The following is a 23978-nucleotide window of genomic DNA, read 5'->3' as shown; positions in this document are numbered from 1 at the left end:
AAGGCATAACTGTTAAAACTGTACAAGTTGAACTGATGGGAATTTCCTCTCACATGTGGAATGGGGAAGAATAGAGAAGACAATATATGTGCAGCCATTTACCAAATGTGGCATAGGTGGACCAATAAGCTAGCAAAACATTATGAGTTAATTTCTTCTTTGGTCATATTTTGAAATGCAGTTCATGGATATGTCTGAAGTGTAACATGATGATCATCAGAAGGCTTCTGGTCAGCCAAACAGGTCTGATAACTTAGGGAGAGAGTAAATGATAAAAAGTAGCCCTGAGGACAACCGATTTTCTTCTGCTCCTCCTCTTCTGATTTTTTGTCTGCGCGAGTCTTAAAGCCAGTTTGGTGTAGTAGAGCCAGTTTGGTGTAGTGGTTAGGAGTGCGGACTTCTAATCTGGCATGCCAGGTTCAATTCTGCGCTCCCCCACATGCAACCAGCTGGGTGACCTTGGGCTCGCCACGGCACTGATAAAACTGTTCCGACCGGGCAGTGATATCAGGGCTCTCTCAGCCTCACCTACCCCACAGGGTGTCTGTTGTGGGGAGAGGAATGGGAAGGCGACTGTAAGCCGCTTTGAGCCTCCTTCGGGTAGGGAAAAGCGGCATATAAGAACCAACTCTTCTTCTTCTAAAAAAACATATATATTTCTTAATCATCTTATTTTTCTAGCTCAGCCACTTCTCCAGTATTTTACATAGCTGCAGGGTACCTTCATGTTAAATTGCAATAGTGGCATGGAACACCTGATTTTTGATGGTGTAGTGATTTTTGTTAATGGTCCTGTGTGACATGAGGGTTATCTGAGCACACTTTGTAGAAATCTTTCACTGCCATAAAATATATAGTCATAACTGATAAATAGCAAATCTGCTCCCCTATCATTGTTAGATGACAAAATGATTTTTATGCTGGTCTATGACCGTAAACCACCCCGTATTGAGTCTGCCATGAAAACGCTAGAGGGCGTCCGTCACCCCAAGAGTCAGACATGACCCGGTGCTTGCACAGGGGATACCTTTACCTTTACGACCGTAAAAAAGGTCTGTCTGACAAAATGAATACTTCTTATTTTGTGAAAAAGCACCTTCGTTAACCAATGTCACAAGTACGTATAAAAAATAAAATTGCTATTGGAGACTGGACTTCATTAACCTCAGTTTTGCACATCATGAGGATATTTAGTTATTTGCTTGTAAAAAAAGATCTTTCATTCTAGGCTAGGTTTCCCCATGAGAACCCTTCTCTGTCATAACGGGAGTTTTCCTTGGCCCTATTACATGGCATATGAGTAGCACTTCCTTGCTTTCAAAAACACAAATGATTCTATGGAATATTTTAGGCTTTTGTAGTATGTTAATGAGGACTGACTCTTTGGATATGAGCCTGTACCCCAGCTTTGGTCTTGTCGCTTAATATTCCATCACGAAGAGAGGTTAGTTACTCCTGGAAGGCACATGGAGACTGTCTTGTTGTTGGTGTCATTTTGATAATGAGGTTTTGTTGCAGAGACTTTGAGCATTGGTTTTAAAATGATGTGTGTGTGGGGGGGGGATTATGGTTTTTTAAGTTTGGCATAAGCTAGTTCTGGCTCCAGGTGGGGAAAAGACAGGGCGCGAGTATTTCAGGTGGCAATTAAAGCGAGACGTCCACAGAATGCACAAATCCCAACTATCACACTGGTTTTCTTTTTATAGGCAACATGCCAGCTCCTGAGCAGACCCCCTTGGAGGAAGGGCTGCAGCAGAATCCCCAAGAATCTTCCACAAGCCCAGGCATGGAAACAGAGGCTACTGCCACCACTATTCTGGCGTCTGTAAAAGAACAGGTATTCTTTAAAGAACAAACAAACCTCCATAAATACTACTAACTGAGACTTCATGTGTGAGCAAGCTTAAAAGTGATATATTAATTTGGTAGACTTGGCTCAGCCTACCTATTCATACAGTATCTCTATTTAAAAAAAATATCTGTAAGCATTGCTAAGGTACAATCCTATTCGTGTGACTTTCAGCTCTGAAATATACTCAGTCATGAGACAGAATGTTTTGATGCTTACAGAAAATTGATTGCCAGCAGTAAGCATTGATATACAGGGGGAAATTGGTTACCATGGCTGGCCTGCCTGCCTTCTTTCCCTCTTTCCTTCTTTCTTTCCTTCCTTCCTTCCACCCACCTGCTATTTTAGCAGACAGATATAATTCATAGAATGTCTGCAAAGCTTTTGATTTAGTCAGATATCATTGGAGAAATGTGAAATAGAGAAGGCTGCCATGAGATGGGCATATATTTAACTGGAAAATATATGCCGAAGAAGGCAATATCTACTCCATTTTTCTTCCTAGAACAGCCTTGCATTTAATCTCTCATTGGCAGTACTCAGTATATGACCCCTTCACTTAGTTTCAGGCATAGCAGTGTCATGGGTCTTGTCCTGGGATGAATTGTGAGAAACCACCTTGAGCCACAAGGTATAGAAATGTAATAAATAAATAAAAATAAACACTGGACTGGAAAATCAGTCTAACGGTAATTCTTGGAGTTAGTGCTGTTGAGTATCTTGCTGTGGACGAAAGAAGAGGCTGGGATATCTGGAGGCATTACAAAATGAGAAAGAGTTTGAAAGCATTTTGAAACCATATTAGTTTTAGATTTTAAAACCAACGACATGAAGTTCAGCAAAAGCGCATTGAAGAAATAAAAATGATAGCATGAGAACAGCAGGCAATTTGGTAGATTGTTACAGAAACTGCACAGAGGAAGTTGTTATCTTTGTGGCTCTGTCAAAGGTTCAGTTCCTGTACTTGTCTAACGGCTACCCATCCCAGGCAGATTTTTATTTTATTGTACTTCACCTATACCCCACTGTTCTCCCTAAAGCAGCTTACATTGTTCCCCTTGCCATTTTATCATCACAACAATAGCCCTGTGAGAGTGTGTGACTGGCCCAAGATTACCCAGCAAGCCTCCATGCAGAGTGCGGATTCAAGCCTGGGTTTCCCACATCCCAGTCTTGACACTCTAATACGGGGTTTCTTGAAAGCCTGGATTATTCTTGACAGCCGTGGAAGGGTTTCCCGAATGGGTGGGAGTTAATTAATTTTTAATATATTTTTACAGTTTGTTAAACATATACCATGTGATATGACTATACAGTCATGTCGCTCCTCCAAATTGCCAATGATTGGTCTGGAGGGGCCCTGGGTTGTTGTGTACACAGTTATACTTCCCAACCATATTCTGAACAATTGTGCCACTTCTGGTGTTTTATAATACCTGAAGAATGTTTCAGGGGTTTATCAATGGTAAAAAAAGTTGATAAAAGATGTTCTAATCCGTCCTTTTTCAACCTTTTTTTCTGTGGAGGGAACCCTGGAGTATTTTTTAGGCTTTTGGAGAACCCAAGAAGCTGTGATATATCCCTTCAGAGAAGTGGGCGTAGACGTAAGAGCTAGCAAATCAATCCATCAATTGTTTACCATTTCCATTGTGGAGAAAGAGACATTTCCATTGTGGAGCAGCAGGGGAAGTGGGCTCTAGTGCTCTCAGTGGCCCCCTGAACTTCTGGGGAAGGCAGCGTAATCCCTGGGGAGCTCTCACATAACCCCAGGCTTCCCTGGAACCCTCAGTGAGAATCCCTGCTCTAATCAGATGCAAGTGGGTAGACTGCTGTAATCAGCACACCATGATGGTTCTCAGTGAACATAATGATTACAGTACAAACCAAACTGCAGATACTATGAAGAGCTGTTTTGTTTGTTATTGCAGGTTTGCTCAATATCACAGTAATGCTAAGAATTGCTGCAGCTTATAATATCCTAGAAAAAGTGCATTCTTATAAAAATGGCATCAAAATAAAGTCCTCAAAGCATTCCAGGCTGTCCTTGTGCCAAAGAATATTTTATAGTAGCACATGAAGTTTTTCATTTTCTTTTATATGTTCCAGTGGTATTTTTGTGGTGAAATTTATTTGTGTTTAACCCTACTTTGTAATCCTAAAAAAATGCCCCAAAGTAGCTGACTGCACTGCAATCCAATAGAGAGCCAGTTTGGTGTAGTGGTTAGGAGTGCTGACTTCTAATTTGGCAAGACGGGTTTGATTCTCCGCTCCCCCACATGCAGCCAGCTGGGTGACCTTGGGCTCACCACAGCACTGATAAAGCTGTTCTGACCAAGCAGTGATATCAGGGCTCTCTCAGCCTCACCCACTTCACAGGGTGTCTGTTGTGGGGAGAGGAAAGGGAAGGCGACTGTAAGCCACTTTGAGCCTCCTTCGGGTAGAAAAAAGCGGCATATAAGAACCCACTCTTCTTCTTCTAGCAAGACCAATTAAAACATTACATGGTATGTGACTCAGGGCAGGGATACACAGTAAAGTTTTCATCCATAATGGACAGCTGCCAGTCTGCTGCTGCTCTTCTCTCCAAAGGCATGATGGTGGTTGATAGCTGGAGATGGGAGCAGTGATGTGGTTTTTTGGGGGAAATTAATTTAACCAGAAAACTTTCTGATAATTTAAATAGCGTGATCTGACTTAGCATATTTGTTTTTCATATCGGTTTATCTCCCCCCCTCCTCCACAAACACACATTATCCCTCAGCAAGCACATACAAGACCTCATATTTGGTAAACTGATCTAAAAAATGTAAGATACATTAATTTTATTTGGAGTATAAATATAGCAAAAAATGTTCTAATAGTTACATAGTATTTGAACTAAAATATTTGATCAGGAGGTAATTAGATTATTTTAATTGTTACAGTCAAGCACATTGAAAGCTTCATTTCATAGGAATGCTCATAAAAATATAAAGACGATAGCATATAATACTGGTTGTTTACATTCAAGGGGGAAACATGAAAACTGAACACACTATTTTTAGTTTCTTTTGCAGAGGTAAATGGGGCACCTTTAGCTTCATTGTTTCTCTCTGCACTACTTATGTGCTCCATTTCAGGTTGAGCAAAATCTGATTCAGAATGATTTCAAAGTTATGGTTCTATGTGTTGGAGGAAATTGAAACAAAAAGTAATCATAGTTTTCATTTCAGATTTTATTTCCGTTTGTTATTGGAGATTATCAAACGAAGGCAAATATACTATGTACAAGCACAGTCTGGTCCAGACCCAGGTTCCTACCTACGTTTGCCATTCTTCTGGGAGCATAAAGCAAATTCTCATGCATTGGTTCCAGGCCCCACTGGGCTTGTTGCCTCTGCAGGAGCGGGGAGTGACAGCACATCATGACATGCATCGTTATGACATTACTTGTAGCTTGTGCCTGGAAATGTTATGACATCCTAGGAATCATACATCTCTATGGCAAGAAGTCCCTATAGAGAGAAGCAAACTTGGAGGGTGTCATGACATCACTTATGGATACAAACCAGAAACTATTATTGTTGTTGTTGTTGTTGTTATTATTATTGTTATTGTTGTTGTTGTTGTTGTTGTTGTTGTTGTTGTTGTTGTTATTATTATTATTATTATTATTATTATTATTATTATTATTATTATTATTATTATTATTATTTTGATTTATTTCCCGCCACTCCCAAATGGCTCGTGGCGGGTTACAGTGTCTTAAAACTCCATTAAACTCCCATTAAAAGACTTAAAAACATCACAGCATGGCGGCACAATAATAAAATCCCCTTCCTACCCCCCTTCCTAAAAAAGGGGGGGTGGAGGAGAAGGAGGTCAACGGTGTCCAAGAAGAAGCCCAGGGGAGACCAGTCGATGTACCACAGCAGCCCCAGCCTCAACCATAGACCTGGCAGAAGAGCTCCGTCTTGCAGGCCCTGCGGAATGTTGAAAGGTCCCGCAGGGTCCGCAGCTCTCCCGGGAGCTCATTCCACCAGGTGGGGGCCAGGACCAAAAAGGCCCTGGCCCTGGTCGAGGCTAGGCGTGCTTCCCTAGGGCCGGGAATGTCAGGGCATTGAGTGACATCATTGAGTGACATCAGTTGTGCCCTCCAAAGACACCCTTTGGCTGCCAGCTTTTGGCTAGCAACCCTAAGCCAACCACATTGTACACAGGGAGATGTTCTTATTTTTCAGTTTCTCCAAGGACAGTTCACCTGAGCACTGGCATTTGTGAGTGCTTCATAACCTCCTTTTAGCCCATCTAACCTGACTGATTTGCAGCACAAGAGCACTGACAACTAAAGATAAGCAGGCTATATTTTCATACTTGGGGAGAAAAATTCCTGTATAGGAGGGTTTTCTGTTAATATAACACAGCTGAAACATGGCTTTTATTGAATGCCAGTTGTTAATACAAGTATCGTGATGATGAGAAGGGTGACTACCTTCCTTCCAAGAAGGAAGTAACAGTCACTTGGCTTCTGGCTTTTTCAGCAATCATAATTTTTATATGTATAAAGCAGCCTTTCTCAACTTTTTCACCATTGAGAACCCCCTGAATCATTCTTCAAGCTTCAAGAAGACCCAGAAGTACAGTGATTGTGCAGAATATGGTTGGAAAGCATACCTGTGTACATGCCCCCAAGCCCCCCCTTGCACCCCCTCCAGGCCCATCATTGGCCATTTGGGGGGGGGGCAAATTGACATGAACATATATGGTAATATAACCCGATAAATGTTTAACACATGTTTAAAATACATTTTTTAAATAATTCCCACCCCTTTGGGGAAACCCTTATAGGGGCATCAAGAAACTAGAGGATTTCATGAAATCCTGGTTGAGAAAGCTTGGTATCAAATCATAATACATTAAATATTATTTTCTCTCTGCTGAATCATTGTGTTGTATCTGTTTTGTTATGGAACACCAAAGGGTTCTCATCATAAGCCAGGTAGGAAAAAAGCATGTTCTTATTATGTGTCTGAAGATTTGATTCCTCATACATTCTAGGCTATTTGTACCATCCATATGAAATTTGTTACAGAGAATCTGTCTTGCAAGGGATGCAATCTGGCTCAATTTCCAGTTTATTTTTGAAATAGGAACAGTGTGTGCAAGGCTGGTTGCCTGCTCACAGAGCCTTGAATATCTCTGTGTACAACTTCCACTATTTGTTTTTAAAGTTCCTGACATGTTGTACTCTTTCTTCTGTCAGAAATCAATTGTGTAATAGTAAAATAACAATGCTTCAAAAATATTTAAATTTTATATGGAAACAATGGCAAATTATTCTGAGAATACCTGGTTGGGTACCTTCTTCATGAAATGTAGGTTCTAAAGAAAAAATTTTGTCACCTGGAATGCTGCAGTGACATGCAGCATTTGGACCTTGCTGGGCAGTTTGCCCTCCAAAATGAAATGATTTTCCACTTTTTTTTCTTCTTCCCAGAATGCAAGTACTATAGCAGTTCAGCTAGAACTTGCAAGCCAGTCAGCATCTTATACCAAAGGCAGACAGAACAAGGTTGTTAAGGCCTTGAGCCCAGAAATGTCTTTTTTTCCCCATTTAAAATTTTGTAATGTCAAGTCTGATGAAGAATTCTGATGAGCTCAGAGACTTTCACAATGTTTTCCCCCCCTTTTGGTTGGCCCTGAAAAATGGTATTGCATGGATCTTCCACTGATACACAGACATTCCTTCATTGGTTTTAGGCTGCTTTTTCCCAGCACTGATAGCCCTTGGTTATGGTCTCCCAACTGTACTATTTTGCTATTTCAGAACTGCACTCTTCCAGAAACAAAGCTTGAAGTGGCTGCAGCAGCCACTTCAGATACTGTTTCTAGAAATATGAGAATCTGAGATGCTTCCGATTTCAGGTAGTTCTATCCAGCGTTGCTGATTTATGTAAATTCTGATTAACTTGCTTAAAGGTAAAGGTATCCCCTGTGCAAGCACCGAGTCATATCTGACCCTTGGGGTGATGCCCTCTAGCGTTTTCTTGGCAGACTCAATACAGGGTGGTTTGCCATTCCCGTTCTGCTTCTCACTCCCACACCTCTTTTCCTCCTACATTTTTTGCTTAGTGTAAACCAATATCATTGTAGGGGTGGCCAAATTGGCTTTCCAGATATCCACAGACTACAATTCCCATGAGCCCTGATGGCACATGCTGGCAGGGGTTCATGGGAATTGTGGTCAGTTGACATCTGGAGAGCCACAGCTTGGCCAGCTGTGCAGTATGGGATCCTAGCTATTCATAAAGCATAGAAAGGGGTTGTTATTTACAGCTCACAAGCTTCAGTTGTTATGTTGCATAAATTCATATACATCCTTTGGTTCCAGTCAAATCATGCAAGAACCAGCTGGGTTACAGAGCTTTAAGCTGTAAATGTTTGTGTCAATTTATATATTTGCTTCACTTATACCCCACTTTGCTTCTCAGTGGGGACCTAAAACAATTTACATTGTTCTCCTTCCCTCTGTGTTATCTTTGCAACAGCCCTGTGACATTAGGTTAACCTGCCTGCATGACTGGCCCAAGGTTATCCAAGTTTCCATGACATGGTGGGAGATTGGAATATGAGTACCAGTTCACAAGACACAGGTCTGTCTTGGGATATCCACAACATGACTTGCTTCCACGCCACCTGTTCACTACGACTTTCAAAGAATTCTACTTTTTCCCCTAAATCAGGGTGCCAGGGAGCCCATTAATCAAAATCATGAGATATGTATATAACACATGTTTTCACAGACTGCACCTGTTGAGTTTCTTTCTGGATACTTCTCCACCCTCAACTGAAAGACCAAAGCAAAGTAAGATATGTGGGGTCTGTCCAGTCTGCTTGTTTACATAATACAGTAGTTGAGCTACAGCTCTGTCTATCCCAAATTTTTTGGAGCATGAGTAAACCACTTTAGGGTTTTAACATTTGGGTGTGGCCAGGAATGGAACTCATTGTAGTTTATTCCTGAAGGCCATCTTCATGCTGGGATCCTTTCATGATGGGCAGAATGTCACAGGTCCCTAACCTTAAGATTCCCCACTGATAGTCACTTTGTCATAAGTGGACATGTGAACATGCCAGGCAGAGGCTCTGATATAATTGCTCTAACAAGAGAAAATTGTTAGACGACGGAAAATAACTGGTAGCTACTTGGCTAATGTGTATTTAATTTTGAATTCTGTCTTTGACCCCTCCTTAGTAAAGCGTGCCTATCTGAATAAACGAATTGAGAGGAATTACCAGGAAGGGGGAAGCTGTTCCTTCCTCCTGTTAGAGCACAAATTTGAAAATAGCTGCAAGTATTCCCCAAAGTTGTCCTTCAGGGCACATGAGTCAGTTTTAGATGAACAGAGAGCCTTGTCTATTCCTTGGAAGAGGCAGAATTGAGGGCATTAAGAAATCACATGCAGTTTTTAAAGATTCAGTCTTCTGTTGATATTACTGTGTCAGTGTTGGGTAATTAAATGCTTCTTCCTGTATGGCAGAAGGCCCAGAGTTGAATGTTTTCCAATACAATTATGCACACTTTATTCAGCTCAAACTGAAGCTGCAGTGTTTTCTTTTTGCGCCTTGAGCTTCCTTTTTTATTTCAGTTAATCATCCTTATTTATAGTGGACTTCTGTTTGCAGAGTAATTAAGGTGGCCACGCCTTACCTATTTGAAGCACTTTAGAGGTGACTATGTAAATATTTTATGTAAATATATATCTTCGGTGGGAGTAAAACTGGAAGAATGGAAGTGCACAATGAAACTGCGAATAAGCCAACAAAACAGGAATTAAAATGAATGCAGGGTAAACGGAAAAAAAATATTTAACCTATCAAGTCTACCTTTTCTTCCTTTTCATTAATGAATCAGTACTTATAGCCAGTGGTTTCGAATGGCTCACACTGACAGGCCAGATAAATTAAAATCAACTAAATATTAACCCGCTTATGTTTACATTTCATTACAATCAACAAGAACTTTACTACTGCTAGGGGAGTTTTAGCTTTCATTCCAGCCAATAATTGAGCTATCCTTTGTGAAGAAGGTAACATTGTCATGTCATATCATATATATCATGTATAAAAGGGGAGTTCTAGCATTGTCTGATTGAAATAAATAATGTTTTAGAGTGCCAATCTTTCCTGCTACACAGTTACAAAGCCTGTCTGCGAAGAGAATCCTCCCCTGACAGCCTATCATTTCTTCCAAAGGGAAAACATTCAGTCAAGCCAACATGAATAATCTCCTATATTTGGGTACTGTCAAAAACTCAAAATATAATGGCAAGAAATTTGACAAGGAAAGACCCAGTATAATGGAGAACATACTCTATGGGATCTCCTACTAGTACTTAGGAAATCCGTTTTATGTAGGCATAGCAGACACCCGCTGGGGCCAGGAGAACCTCTGCTTTGGCAGTTTCAGAAAGCAGGGGGAAATCCCTCCCTCCAAAGCAGTAGCTTTTGTGGCAATCTTCATCCCTTGGGACCCCACCGCCACCAACTAGGGAGGCTAGTTCATTGGTGGATTTTTGGGGCCTCAACCATAGGCCAGGCAGAACTACTGTCTTGCAGGCCCAGTGGAACTTAGGTCCCACTAACCCCTGATCTCCTCTGGAAGAGGGTTCCACTAGAGAAGCACCAGGGCCAAAAAGCTCTGGTTCTGATTGAGGCCCACTTTACTTCTTTAGGGCTGGGGATCTTCTTTATTACCCGCCACTCCCAAACAGGCTGGCTCCTGGCAGGTTACGTCCAGATACTCGGAACAATAACAAACCCCAATTAAACCCCCCATTAAAACCCCAGAAAATACAAAAACTGAACAGCAGAAATAACAATATTCTGTCTAGATAGCCCCCACTAACAGTCCCCATCCTAAGCCTGCTTTAGGATGGTTGAGGGGGGACGAGAACTCCTGTGACATTTTTAAAGACTAGAAAAATCCCATATGACATAAGCTTTCAGTATAGCATAGTCTGTTTCCTAAGGTTCATAACCGTGGTAAAGAATATAGATAAAACATCCTCTCCATCCCACGCCTCAATACTAAATGTTGAGAGTCATGTGCAAAATTTAATCTTTCGTGTTTTGTATTTAATTTAAAACTAGAATATACTAAATGTCTCCCTCTTAGAGACAGAAAACTTGATAGAGTTGTAATAATGACCTTCGGAATTACAGTAGAAAAGACTGCTAGCAACTGCTGCTAGGAGTAAAATTATAGATCTGTGGAATAACTGCTTCTATGCATATGTAAATGCTATGGCATCAGCAAATGAGCTGCTGCACTGGCAAGCCAAAGGAATGACACCCACTGGGCTTTGAGATTCTTTTCTATCAGAAAAGGAAAGGCTTTGCTCGAGCTACAACAGCTTATTCTGAATGCAAACAACAATGCATGCCTCCTCTCCCCCACCCCCTCCATGTATGGGAAATTTCTAGCAATTGCAGATGCTGACTTATTGATTTATACCTCTGTTTACTGAATAAGACATTTTACAAGTGTTTCCAGGTACCTGCATGCATCCTCATGATCAAGAGTAGCTGTTATTAATAGACTAGACAAAGCCCATTGCATTCAGGAATACAATGGGTGCTAGATTGCTGGGTGTGTGTGGAAGAACTCTGCAGATAGCCTCTCCCTCCCCCTGGGACCTGGAAAGGCTGCAGGCTGGAAGCCCCCGAGCAGGAAACTCACGGGCAGGGGCAGCTCTCATGCAGTAGGGATCTACAGCCTCTGAGCCTTAGAGCAGTGGTCCCCAACCCCCGGTCTGGGGACCGGTCCCAGTCTGTGGATCAGTAGGTACCGGGCCGCGGCTCCTCCTCGTCCTCCTCCCCGGCTGCTGTCTTGGGGACTGCCCTGCCACTGGCTTTTGGTGCTCTCCAGCGGCCGCCATGGCTGGGACTCTCCCTCGGTGTGGTACTGCGCAGCTGCTGCTGGCAGTACCCCCCAGTGGGTGGCGGGAAGTCAGGGGCACCGGTGGGAAAGCGTGGAGCAGGGGCTCAGGCGGCGACGTCCCTTGGCAAAAGACTACCCCCCCACACTGGGCCTCAGTAAAATTGTCAAGTCTTGACTGGAGGAGGAGGAAGCACTCAGAGGAGGGTCAGCCACCCTCAGTCGCTGTTAAGCACTGAGTGGCACTTAAGCCATGAGACCAGCTCCTCCTCCTAGGCCTTACCAAAAATATTAAGTTGATAAATTATTCTTGTGTTGTAAAACTTGTTTAATAAGACCTGCAGCCTATGCTCAACTTCAGTCTTCATTTAGGCCTATATCCATTTTCATGTATCACATTTCTCCCTTGGCAATCCCAGTATCATTAGTGTAATCTGTCATAGACTGATGCTTTCACTGAGTCCTCAGAATTAGTAGTCAGTACTTTGAAGAGTTTTGAGCAGGGATCCCCAACCACTTTCCCAAGGAGTCCTTTTAAACCCTGGGAATAAACCTTCCTTGAGTCCACATGGGTCAATGGTCATTTGATTTGGGGCAGTGGTGGGGGAGAAGCTGCACTGATAAGGGACAAAAATTCACTTCCAGCAGAGCAGATTTCAGGGGAGGGGAGCAAGGGAAAGATCTGTGTTCCATCATTGACTTAATTACAAGATCTGACCCTTTGTATCCTCCCAAGGCATTTCCTACAGCGTGTAAACTAGCTTTGTTTGGGGGCTGTGCAATGTGTATTGGGAGAGAGGTGGAATTCAGAATAAGTCATATTGCTTACTTTACTTTGGAAGCGCTTCTCTAATGAGGAAAAAGCCTGAAGTAGAAATCTCTCATAATAACCTCTTTGCAAAATGAGAGATGCTAATATGAAATGCCTCTTGGCTTAGCAGCGGAAGGACATAAACTTCGCAATATGTGTGCTGTGCTAACAAAATACAAATTGAAGAGAAGTAGTGTATTGAGATAACCCAGTCATTCAGAGATGGAGTTAGATCACTAACTCTAGATGTAGCTTATATTGTTGCAGAGACTGCATTTTTTCTGTTGTCATTCCCTACTCTTTCCATGCCTCGCAACATTGTGGGCTATTTATAGAGGAGGAAATAGCAATATAGGGTTTTGTAGAAAATAATGAGATTTCTAAACAGTGGGTTCTGTAAAGTAAGCTACCTTTTATAGATTAGACCATTATAGACCATCGTTGGACCCACGGGACCTAGCCAGCTACCCGCCCTGTTTCGCATTTAGCGTTTCTGGACAAGGTGGTTGAAAAGGCCACTGTAGACCAGTACCTAGTGTTCTTGGAGGAAATTTCAGCGCTCAACCCATACCAATCTGGCTTCTGTCCTGGCCACGGGGTGGAGACAGTGTTGGTCACCCTGACAGATGACCTCCGGCGCCAGCTGGATCAAGGTGGGTCAGCTTTGCTGGTTCTATTAGATCTGTTCACCAAATTCGATGTGGTTGACCATGAACTGCTGGTCCACCGCATCACCAGGAAGGGGGATACGGAGCACAGCTTTAAGCTTTCTCCATAACCGGAGCCAGAGTGGTGGCTGTGGGGGAAGAGCTATTGTGCAACCACAGACTTCTTTGTGGGGTCCCAAAGGGCGCGTTTTCTCTTCCCCATGCTTTTTAACATCTTTATGCGCCCTCTGGCCAAGCTGATGCTGAGCTTTGGGCTGGGTTATCGTAACGCTGATGATGCCCAGCTCTATCTACTGATGGACCCAGACTCCCCCCCCTCCCCCGGAACCATTTGCCAGATGTTTGGAAGCAGTGGCTGGATGCAGAGTCACCTGGAACTCAACCCCTCCAAGATGAAAGTCCTGGGGTTGGGAAGTAGGGGAGCAGAGCTGGAAGTGCGTTTGCCCTGCCTGGCAGGAATGCAACTTACCATCACGTCCCAGGCCAGGAATTTGGGAGTGACCATCAACACCTCCCTAATTATGGAGGCACAGGTCAAGAAGGTAGCTGGCCAGGCTTTCTTCCATCTTCACCAGGCCCAGCAACTAGTGCCCTACCTGTCCCCTGACCACCTAGCCACAGTGATCCATTCAACGGTCACCTCCAGGCTAGCTTTCCTGGTCCGAGAGAGGCATGCCTGGTTTTGACCGGGGTCAGGGCCTTTTCAGTCCTGGCCGTGACCTAGTGAAATGAGCTGAGGGCCCTGTGGTAGCTTTCCACATTACACAGGGCCTGTCAAATGGACCTCTTCCACCAGGTCTTTGGTTGAGGCTAGGGCAGTGAGGAAGGTCACTGGAAAATCATGCCCCCCCCTCCCAGGGCTGGTGTTAGCACCTGGGCATTGCCAGCTAGGCCCTCTCTCCTCCCCAATAATGGATATCAGTCTTAGGTGCGGGGCTTGTTTTATTTATCGCCTGTTGCTGTGTATTTTATATTGCATCAGTCTGTCCTTTTAACGGGGGTTGTAATGGGTTTTTTAATGAAGACATTGTAACCTGCCATGAGCCATTGTATGGGAGTGGTGGGCAATAAATCAAATAAAAAAATAAAATAAAATTATAGAGCCAGTTTGATGTAGTTAGAAGCAGTGGCTTCTAATTCGACAAACCAGGTTTGATTCTCCACTCCTCCAAATGCAGCCAACTGGGTGACCTTGGGCTTGTCACAACCCTGATAGTGCTGTTCTCACAAAGCAGTAATATCAGGGCCTTCTCAGCACCACCTACCTCACAGGGTGCCTGTTAGGAGAAGAAGGGAAGGTGTTTTGAGACTCCTTCTGGTAAAAGCCAGCTCTTTTTTTTTAATTTCCATTAAAACAAAAGAATAATTTCTGGTATTTGCAAAGTACATTCTTTATCTTTCTTAAGAACGTCGTCCATTTTCATCAGCAGTTTCTCGAATACAGTGGCCTGTGTTCATCATGAAATCTTTACATTGTTTAATTGCAACATAGGTAAAGGTAAAAGGTAAAGGTATCCCCTGTGCAAGCACCGAGTCCTTTGAATACATGGCACTCAATACATGGCAGACTTAATTGCAACATAGACTTCCTAAATAAGATGTCCATAACGAGAGTTATAAAATAAATAAATGAAATTGTAACACATTCTGCTAAATAGTACATTTGGAGTTATTTAACCAGAATCCCCCACTGTGTAAAAGGCTTTTAATAGAATTTGAATCATTTCATTGCAGTGAAATCAGATCTTGATTTACATTTTCAGAAACATGAGTACCTTTTCCAAGGGAGGGAGGGAGAGTGTTAAGAAAAAAAGAACCATTCATTTTAAGTTGCATATGCTCCAATCTCCATACTAATTACTGGTTTCGTTTTGTAGTTGTTTCCACACATAGCAGATGAATATATGTACTTTTAAAAATAAGTATTTGTTTACTTGTATATAATTTTAAAAAATTGTGACAGCCAGACTCTCACAAGGTATGTGGAACATATATCTGCTTAGGGGCTCCTTGGCGCCCCTCCCTTCAGACACACAGATACACACAAACTCCTTTCCCCCATTCCTCCTGACCTCTTGCTTCCCTGACCTCCTCCTTGGTCCCTATCTCTGACACACAGATGTGCACACTCTCAAACTCCTTTCCCTCAATTCCTTCCTGCCTTTGCCACCCATATCTCTCGCTTACCTGACCTTCTCACTGGTCCCTTCCCCTCTTCCTCTCCTGCTGTGCCACCCCACAACTGCCCAGGCCTCCTTGGGCAGTGTCACAGGGGCCTGTTCTCCTCCCCCAACTGCCCATGCAGCCCTGGCCTCAGGTAGCATAGTGGTGGCCCAACCTCCTCCCATGTCATCCTGTGATGGCCCAGGCCTTCTTAGGCAGTGCAGCGATATCCCAGCCTCCTCCTGCGACGGCCCATGCTGCCTTGGCCTCAGGAAGCATGTCGGACACTCTGTGACATTCTGCAGCTACCCAGGCCTCCTTGGACAGCATGGTGGTGGCCCAGTCTCCTTCCGCAATGGCATGCAGCTGCCCAGGACCCTTCTGGCGCGCTTCCTGTGGCAGGACTACGGATGTCACGACTGTAGTCACATCCGTTGCAGGGGTTGCACTAGAAGATGTGTTCCACATCAATATTACACCTCTTTTTTAAATCGGATACCTGTATCTTACATAATGTCAATGATACTGTGGATAAAAACATGTCACATTTGCAGTCGTTGCCAGTATAGCTGTATTAACAAACAGCAAGACTGATAACAATTTCCAGTTACTATTTAGTTTCTCAAACACTGCCATGGCAATTTCAAATATATTGCTTACTGGCACTCATTTGTTCACCATGAATCATTTTACTCTCAAGGCTTGGGGAAACTAAAATGTGTCTGAAAATTTTCTTTAGAAGACTAAAAGATTCCCTATCGAGGCAAATAAGTAATTGTGAAAGTGGTTGAAGGTCAATTGTAACTCTGGTAAATTGGAGACTAATGGGCAGAGTAATTAGCTGGAGTGGCAAATTTGTCATTTGAGAAGCTAGTTTCTACTAATATTCTACTAATAAGCCAGCTTATGTCAAACATTTGAAGAAGCATTTAAAGTAGCAAAATGTTTGAGAGTACATGTAACGCTAGGCCAATCGTTAACATATGCCTTGAAGACATGGAAGAGTAATAAACTGGCAAGGAGGATTATAGGTGTATGAGACCCCATTGGTATAAGAAATATGAAGGAATGCAGTTTGCATCCATTGAAATTTAGTCAGCTGTTGTGCAGATTGACAATAAGGATAGGCATGGGCAGTAGAATGAGGAGGCAAGCACATTGCAATACTGTTGGAAGAAAGCAGATTACAATGGGAATGGTTTTGGATTTGGCATGGTCAAAGCATGTTGGAGGAACTTGGCCGCAGTGAAGAATTATGCTCAAGATGCTTGTAAAAAGCTTCTGTCAACTTCCATCTGCTGTTTATATTCTTGCTACCTGTCAAGCAGTACATCATCAGTGTCACACTGGAGGCAATTGATAAAGGACTTATGGTGTTGGTGTTGACAAGGGTCCATGGTTAGGAAGCTGCCTAGTCAATTGTATTAGTGAGATGTCATAGTAAAATACATCAACTTTACTTGTCATCTGTAAAATTGCTGTGCGCTACTGAGCACTTAGCTGTGAACTAGCGGGTTTGTTTAAATGGCAAAAGGAGGAGGAAGTAATTTTGTTTGTTTTCTTCCTCCTTATCTCTTATGCCCTCTACTGCTTATGTCTCCCTCTCTTCGCATGGCGAAGGAAGGTTAGTGTGTGAGGTGCCATCTGGTATGCGAAAAATGCCAGTTGTCTCTTTCACCTTAAGAACAGAAGAAGACTTGGTTCTTATATGCCACGTTTTCTCTACCGCAAGGAGTCTCAAAGCAGCTTACAGTTGCCTTCTCTTCCTCTACCCACAACAGATATCCTGGGAGGTAAATAGAGCTGAGGGGGAGCTCTAAGAGAACCTGGTGGCTGCATGTGAAGGAGTGGGGAATCAAACCCGGTTCTCCAGATTAGAGGCTGCTGCTCTTAACTACCACCCCACCCCAGATAATACAAAAGGCAGCATTTCAGAATAAACTGAACACACCAGCAGGATTTTCCATTCTGATGGAATCAATGATTTTAAAAGTATAGAACGGCTTTCCACTGGGTCTGTCTGCTTTTTGCTGGGCCTGCAAGATGGAGGTCTTCCGCCAGTTCTACGGTTGGGGCCACTGCAGAAAGAAGATCTGATTCCACCACCACCCCCGCCCCCAAGAAGGATATCATCCTTCGACCATCTTGATGATGATTGTTGACATAGCCCTCTGCTGCCCAGTGGCAGGCATTCCGTTTTGGGGTAGGATTGTTTTCCGCTACGTGGGATTTTTCTATTGGTTGTTGTTTTAATGGGTTTTTGTTGGGGTTTTATTGTTGTGGGGTCTTTCTTCTGTACTCTGCCACGAGCCGGCCTGCCAGGAGTGGCGAGTAAGAAATGTAATTAATAATAATAATAATATTTATTTATTTTATATTTATATATATATATCACCCTCCCTCAAGGCTCAGGGAGGTTTACATAGAACTTAAAAAAAGAGGGCCAGCAAACCAGAGCAGAACAACAGTACCCGAAGTTGGCAACCTCCTACAACAAGTACAACAGCTACCAAACTGGGAGAATGGACTACTCTAACTACAGCTACAGTGCCCCCCCAGAACAAAACACTGAAATAAAGAACTGTAAAATTCATCACTGAAAGAAAGAACTGTAAAAATCAACTTAAAAAAAAAACAACCCCGAGAAGAAAAAACAAACAATGCTGCCCCTCAGAAAAAAGAAGAAATAAACATGAGGAGAAACAGTAAATCCGAAAGCACCCTCAAAACCCACCTCACCACACCCACAGAAACCAAAATAATAGTTTGGAAGAAGTAAAGGAAAAAGGAAAAAAAGATCAGAGTCCCTCACTCAAACCATTGCTGTCCTACAAGCGGCCAGAGCAAGCAAGCTTCAGCTTGCAGGAAGTTTGCAGAAGCAATGTAACGATTGGATGATTGGGAGCAGGCTGTTAGTTCAATTACCGTATAAAGGTAAAGGTATCCCCTGGGCAAGCACCAGGTCATGTCTGACCCTTGGAGTGATGCCCTCTAGTGTTTTCATGGCAGTCTCAATACCGGGGTGGTTTGCCAGTGCCTTCCCCAGTCATTACCGTTTACCCCCCAGCAAGCTGGGTACTCATTTTACCGACCTCGGAAGGATGGAAGGCTAAGTCAACCTTGAGCCGGCTGCTGGGATTGAACTCCCAGCCTCACGGGCAGAGCTTTCAGACTGCATGTCTGCTGCCTTACCACTCTGTGCCACAAGAGGCTCTTCAATTACCGTATATACCCACGTATAAGCTGAGGAGAACTTTTTCAATGTGAATACTTGCTCAAAAACTCATACACGAGTATATATGGTAAGTTTTCATGAGTCTGCTTCTACGGACTAAGATGTCTACCCACCCCAAAGGTATTGCTAACCTTTAACAGACAGTTAATCTTAAAGCTTTTAGATGTGGCCAGCTCATGCTTTCACACAATTTATCCTGTATGCTTTAAGATACAATGTTCTCTTCTGAGTCCTGTGTAGTCCAGAACAGTCTAGGACAGTGGTTCTCAACCTTCCTAATGCCATGACCCTTAAATACAGTTCCTCATGTTGTGGTGACTCCCAACCATAAAATTATGCAAGTGTTCTTTCACAGAAATTAAACCGAAACTGACCAATGGCGTGAAGATCCATTGTTTAGGATTGTATATAAATTGTTTTTCCCCCTGAGGTTTCTCAGTTCAGTTCTGCCTCTTGTCCCGCTATGATCCTGCGTTGAGCAAGGCGTTGGACTAGATGGCCTGTATGGCCCCTTCCAACTCTATGATTCTATGCCGATCTCGCTCTTTTCCGCTGCTCCAGGCAGATGAATGCTCTATCTCGATCTACCCCACAAGGCTGTTTTGTGGATGCCCCCCATCAGCCAAGCTGCTTGCCCTGCTGCGACCCCTGTGAAAGGGTCATCCCGACCTCCCAAGTTGAGAACCACTGATCTCAGAACAAGTGGTTTTCACTAATAACTCTGGGTCTTCTGAAGATCATGAGAACTGACAGTTATATTTTTGTCCTTTGCCTTCCTCTGCTTTTGACTTTGATCACTTCCTGTTCAAATAGTTTATACATTACATGTTACAATATCTTGTACTGAAATCCTGGACTTAATCACAATCTGTTTCTCACTGTTTAGGGTTTTTTCCCTAGGATATCTACTAATAGTTTAAGCTGTTAGTTACTGCTTTTGCAGTCTTTGTAGCCAGAAAAGTAGTGAAGGGGCTTAATGGAGCCAGAAATTGTTACAGATCATAAATATAGTCAACATAATATTCTTGAGTGTAATTAATTGTATTACAAAAGATAAAATGTTTTTTTTTAATGGAGCTTGCATGTCAGTTATTTCAGTGCTTTTGCAGTTGTAGGCCAAAACAAGCAGCATATTCATTACTTCTGACCAAATTAAAGGGTTAGAGCCTTAGGTTTTTATTTTTATTTTGTTAATAAAGCTTGACAACTTGGACAAGAAGGCCTGGAGAGTTTTGGATGGCCCAGACCACCCTAAGCCCCACCGTGGCAGTAGCCCTATAACAACACTCTTAGCAAGGAAAACAATGTCCAACTTTACTGTTTGGAGAAAAAGCTGCAATGTTGCAATAGTTAGAGCACAAAAAGGAACTGGTATATTCCTTGTTTCCAAAAGCTTCAGTTTGCATACAGAACTACCATTGGATATGTAGGAGATTGGCAAGCCAAATCGTCATATGCAGCTCCTTGTCTCTTAGAAACATGAATTCAGGACAGCTGTTGATATAATTGTTTAGATTTTTGTATGGGTAATAAAAGCCAAATTTCTGTAATCGTGCACATTCTTAGAATCTTTCTTTCTACTACAGTGATAGGTAAGTGTTTATGTATATAACTAGGGGCAACATCCGTTGCATCCAGGAATGCAATGAGTGCTAGGACATCCAGGGGAGGGAGGCAGGCAGGCAGGCAGAGGGGGAAAAAACAGGAAGAACAAAACATACAGGAAAAAAGGAAGGGAGAAAGACAGGAAGACTCTCCCCATCTTCCACCATTAGCGAGGGCACGCACCCAAGGCTGCCCAGGGCCTTATGAATCCTTTGGGTAGCCAAACTGGGGCAGGAAGTGGAGAGGCTGGAGTGGCGCAGGCCGGGCCGGTGTGCAGCATGGTAGGAGTCCCCACTGAACCTTCTCCAGGCTATCTGCAGGACCACAGGTCCTACAGGGGGGCTTTTGAGGCCCCATGTGATAGCCACATCTTGGGCTGAGGCAGGCCACCATGAGCCATTCACAGGTGGCCATTGGTTCCACGGAGCTGGTGGTCCACCATGTCCCAGACCTTCCGCCACTGTTCTGGATCCAGTCAGGCCTCAGAGAGGCCTTTCCAAGTCTTCCAGCCCCCATGGGAGAGGGGGCTGGGCCACAGGGAAGCCTGTGGTGGAGCGCAGGGCTGTGTGGAACCTACTGGGCCCTCCCGACAGGTAGAGGCCTGCTGCAGCAGGGTGGCCTCTTGAAGTATTGCAGGAGTGGGAGGCTATGAAACAGGGGCTGCTGTGGTCATGTGGGGTCCGTGAAGCAGCTGTGTCCCCAGCGGTGCAGCAGCACTGCCCTTCAGCCACGGGGGAGCCCTGTGGCCAGGCAGTGGGGAGACTTCAATGGGGCGTAGCGTTGTTTGGGTCTTTCACCCCCACACGTTGGGGGGCGGCTGGGGCCAACTGTTCTAGTCCCTCCCTTCTTCTTTCCCAGGGCCTACCTCCTTCCTTGGTCTTTCTCTAAGGCCAGCTTACCTTCTAGAAGGAGGCCATAGAGTAGGCCAGTTCTTCTTGGAGTGGGAGGCAGCCAGGGGTGGGATAGCTCACCTGGTTGGCCGTTCGATGTACAGGCAGTCAATCATGTAGGCATTGAATCGGTCAGAACTCCTCACACAACCTCAGTTGTATTTTACATTATGTTACAGTTACTGATGTGCTGCAAGCACATTAGGATGTTCAGGTATGGCATTTTTAACATAATAATTGTTATAAAACCAAAATTATTTTTAGATGCTCAGTCTTTAAGTAATACATGGTGGTAGTGAGATATGCTTCTTATCTGAATAGGTCTGTAACTGTTTGTCTTCCTATAAAACTGTCTCCTTTCCCTGATCTTATAATAAAAGATCCGGTTTTGTTTATATGTTGGTCAGGTTTACTTTTTATTCATTTCAAAGTCCATCAAAGGACATGTTGTACTGCAAGCATAGTAATATGTTGGCATTAGATCTTCTGTGGGACAAAGTTGAACAGCATTCTATGGAAAGACAGTTGGAAATGGAGATTCCTAAAAGAGCACATACCTTAAAGTGAAGAATCTTAAAAGAGCATATACCCTGGGTTTGTGGATTTGATGTAGGAATATATACTTCATGTATTTTAATGATTAAAGGTTTAGGCACAGTATGCCTGCAAGTAATCACTTTAATGGCTGACATTCTAGTATCCATTAAATTTATTTTACGGATGGCTGTTACATGCTGCATAATAGATGTTTGTTTATTCTGAAGCCTGACCTTGTCTATAAATGCCAGTTTAAAAATTTAAGACCTTCAACACAAATGAGACATTCAACAGATTTCATTGTGTATCTAGCTTATTAGAGTATTAATTGGAACGTTCACTTTTATTCTGATGAAATGCTATTATACAAGTAATATTTTCACAAGTTAGCAAGAACCGAACTTTGCTTCCACCCAGTTGGTTATACATATGTATTATTAAAATTATGGGAGAGGTGATCTTTGGCTCCACTGTATTAAAAGAAATGCAATTCTTAAAAGATTTAAGCTTGCTCCTTGCGTGGTAAGGCGCTGGAATAAAGCTTCCTAGAAACCATGGCCAAGTTTCTAAATAGAAGAGGAGGCATGGTAGAGCAACTGTTTTTAATTCAGAAGATCCCAGGTTCTGTTCCTGGCATCTCCAGGGAAAAGGATAACAAAATAGATGATGGAATAGATCTCGGCTTTAGATCCAAAAGAGCAGATTCCAGTCAGAGTAGACGGTACTAACCTTGATATGCCAGAGATCTGATTTAGTATGGGACAGCTGCATGGATGGGAGTGGTGGGTAAGAAATCTAATAAATAAATAAATAAATAAATAAATGTCTGCCTTGGTTTGTGTCTACCCAGTGGAGAAACTGTTGAACTAAACATAATGTGGCTACTAATTCATTTTAGTGTTATACTTTTGTGTCTTTAGCTGTGGTGTAGCGTGTGCTGTCAGTAATATGAATTTTTAAGGAAAGTTGGTCACTGGAGGCAAGAGTCATGTCTATTTATGTAAATATTTATATGGCATATTTCTCCACATTGAGGACTCAAAATGGCCTTCTCCTCCATGCTGTCCTTACAGTTGGGCCAATCACACTCTCAGCCAATACCTAATTAAGGTCATCCCATGACCAGAGGGATTCTGGTCCACCAGCAAAATGTAATGGTCAGAGAGACCTTTACAGTAGAAGAGTCCCTGGGGTTGAAGAACTATCGCTAGAATCTGTTTGAATTGGCAACGGTCAGTTTAATTAATTTAAAACTGGCTTGAATTCTGAGGATGATCTAAGAAGGGAAATCACATAGTATTACAGTTAGCGAGTTGGCCAATGTTGCTAGTGAAGCATTGGATGGGAATGTACTGGTTGGAATTTGAAGGAAAAGATACAGAATAAGACAGTCAGATATATAGAATATTAAGATCTGAGGACTGAACTGTGCAGTGTATGCCCTGTTTTCACACATACTACAATATTAATATACAATTATGCAAGCACAACTGTCACTATAACTTTCATTGCATGTTCTTTAGCGCCTGTGTTTTTAGAGAGTTGATAGCTTGCATGGGTGAAAGTCATCACATTGCAAACTGCACAAATGGAGCAACATGCAATATGTTAAATTCAATATAGTACTGTTAAGTAGTGACAGCTCACAAGTTGTGCTGTGAGTCATCAAGCAATAAGTAATCAACTGGTGGGAAGTAAAAAGGGGAACAAGGAAACCAACCTAGAGGTATCCCATTGAGTTATTTTCATGTTCAGTTTCTCAGTAATTCTGTCGTGAAGGAACTAGTTACTTTAAGAGCAGAACAATTATCCAAACCAATGATGATGTTCATTTGGTTATTTACATTAGTGATCCCCCACCTTTGGGCTGCGGACCACATGTGGTCCTTCGACTAATTAAAGGTGGGCTCCGAAGGACGCCTCCCCCCCCCCGGCCCTTTACTTCATCCCCCCCCCCGGCCCTTTACAACACACTTCAGGTGTCATTGTCTCCCATCACTCCCAGATGGGACTATCTCGTTGCAGAGAAACAAGCTCAGGATTCCCATTGATTTGTCATTGTCATGAGTTAAAATTTCCATTAAAATAAACTGTTCCTTATGTTCATTGTTGTGGCATGTCTGTATCTTATTTTGAAGGGATGTTTAAACATTTATCATAGCAATCAGAGAGCGTTAGGGCAGTAGTTGAGAGTAGAGGAGTAAACTACCATCCCCCCCCACCGGGCCTCAGTAAAAGGCGTTCAGTGGTCCCCGGTGATAAAAGGGTTGGGGACCATGATTTACATGGACTTCCTTAGTC

The 23978-nt window shown here is 43.0% G+C and overlaps 1 protein-coding gene across 9 annotated transcripts in view; it reads left to right on the top strand.

Moving 5' to 3' along the window:
* PKP4 (plakophilin 4) overlaps positions 1-23978 on the top strand; it is a 149221-nt gene that overhangs the window by 27724 nt on the left and 97519 nt on the right. For 3 of the 9 annotated variants that reach the window (XM_077319986.1, XM_077319990.1, XM_077319985.1), the window contains exon 2: positions 1707-1837. The exons of the other annotated variants lie outside the window; for them this stretch is intronic. In XM_077319986.1, coding sequence (XP_077176101.1) covers positions 1712-1837 — 126 coding nt within the window. In that variant the 5' untranslated portion in view covers positions 1707-1711. The remainder of the gene's footprint in view (positions 1-1706; positions 1838-23978) is intronic. 9 annotated transcript variants of the gene reach the window in all.

Source organism: Paroedura picta, chromosome 2 (assembly GCF_049243985.1).
Source record: "Paroedura picta isolate Pp20150507F chromosome 2, Ppicta_v3.0, whole genome shotgun sequence".
Taxonomy (NCBI): Eukaryota; Metazoa; Chordata; class Lepidosauria; order Squamata; family Gekkonidae; genus Paroedura; species Paroedura picta.
This window is presented reverse-complemented; position numbering and strand designations above follow the sequence as displayed.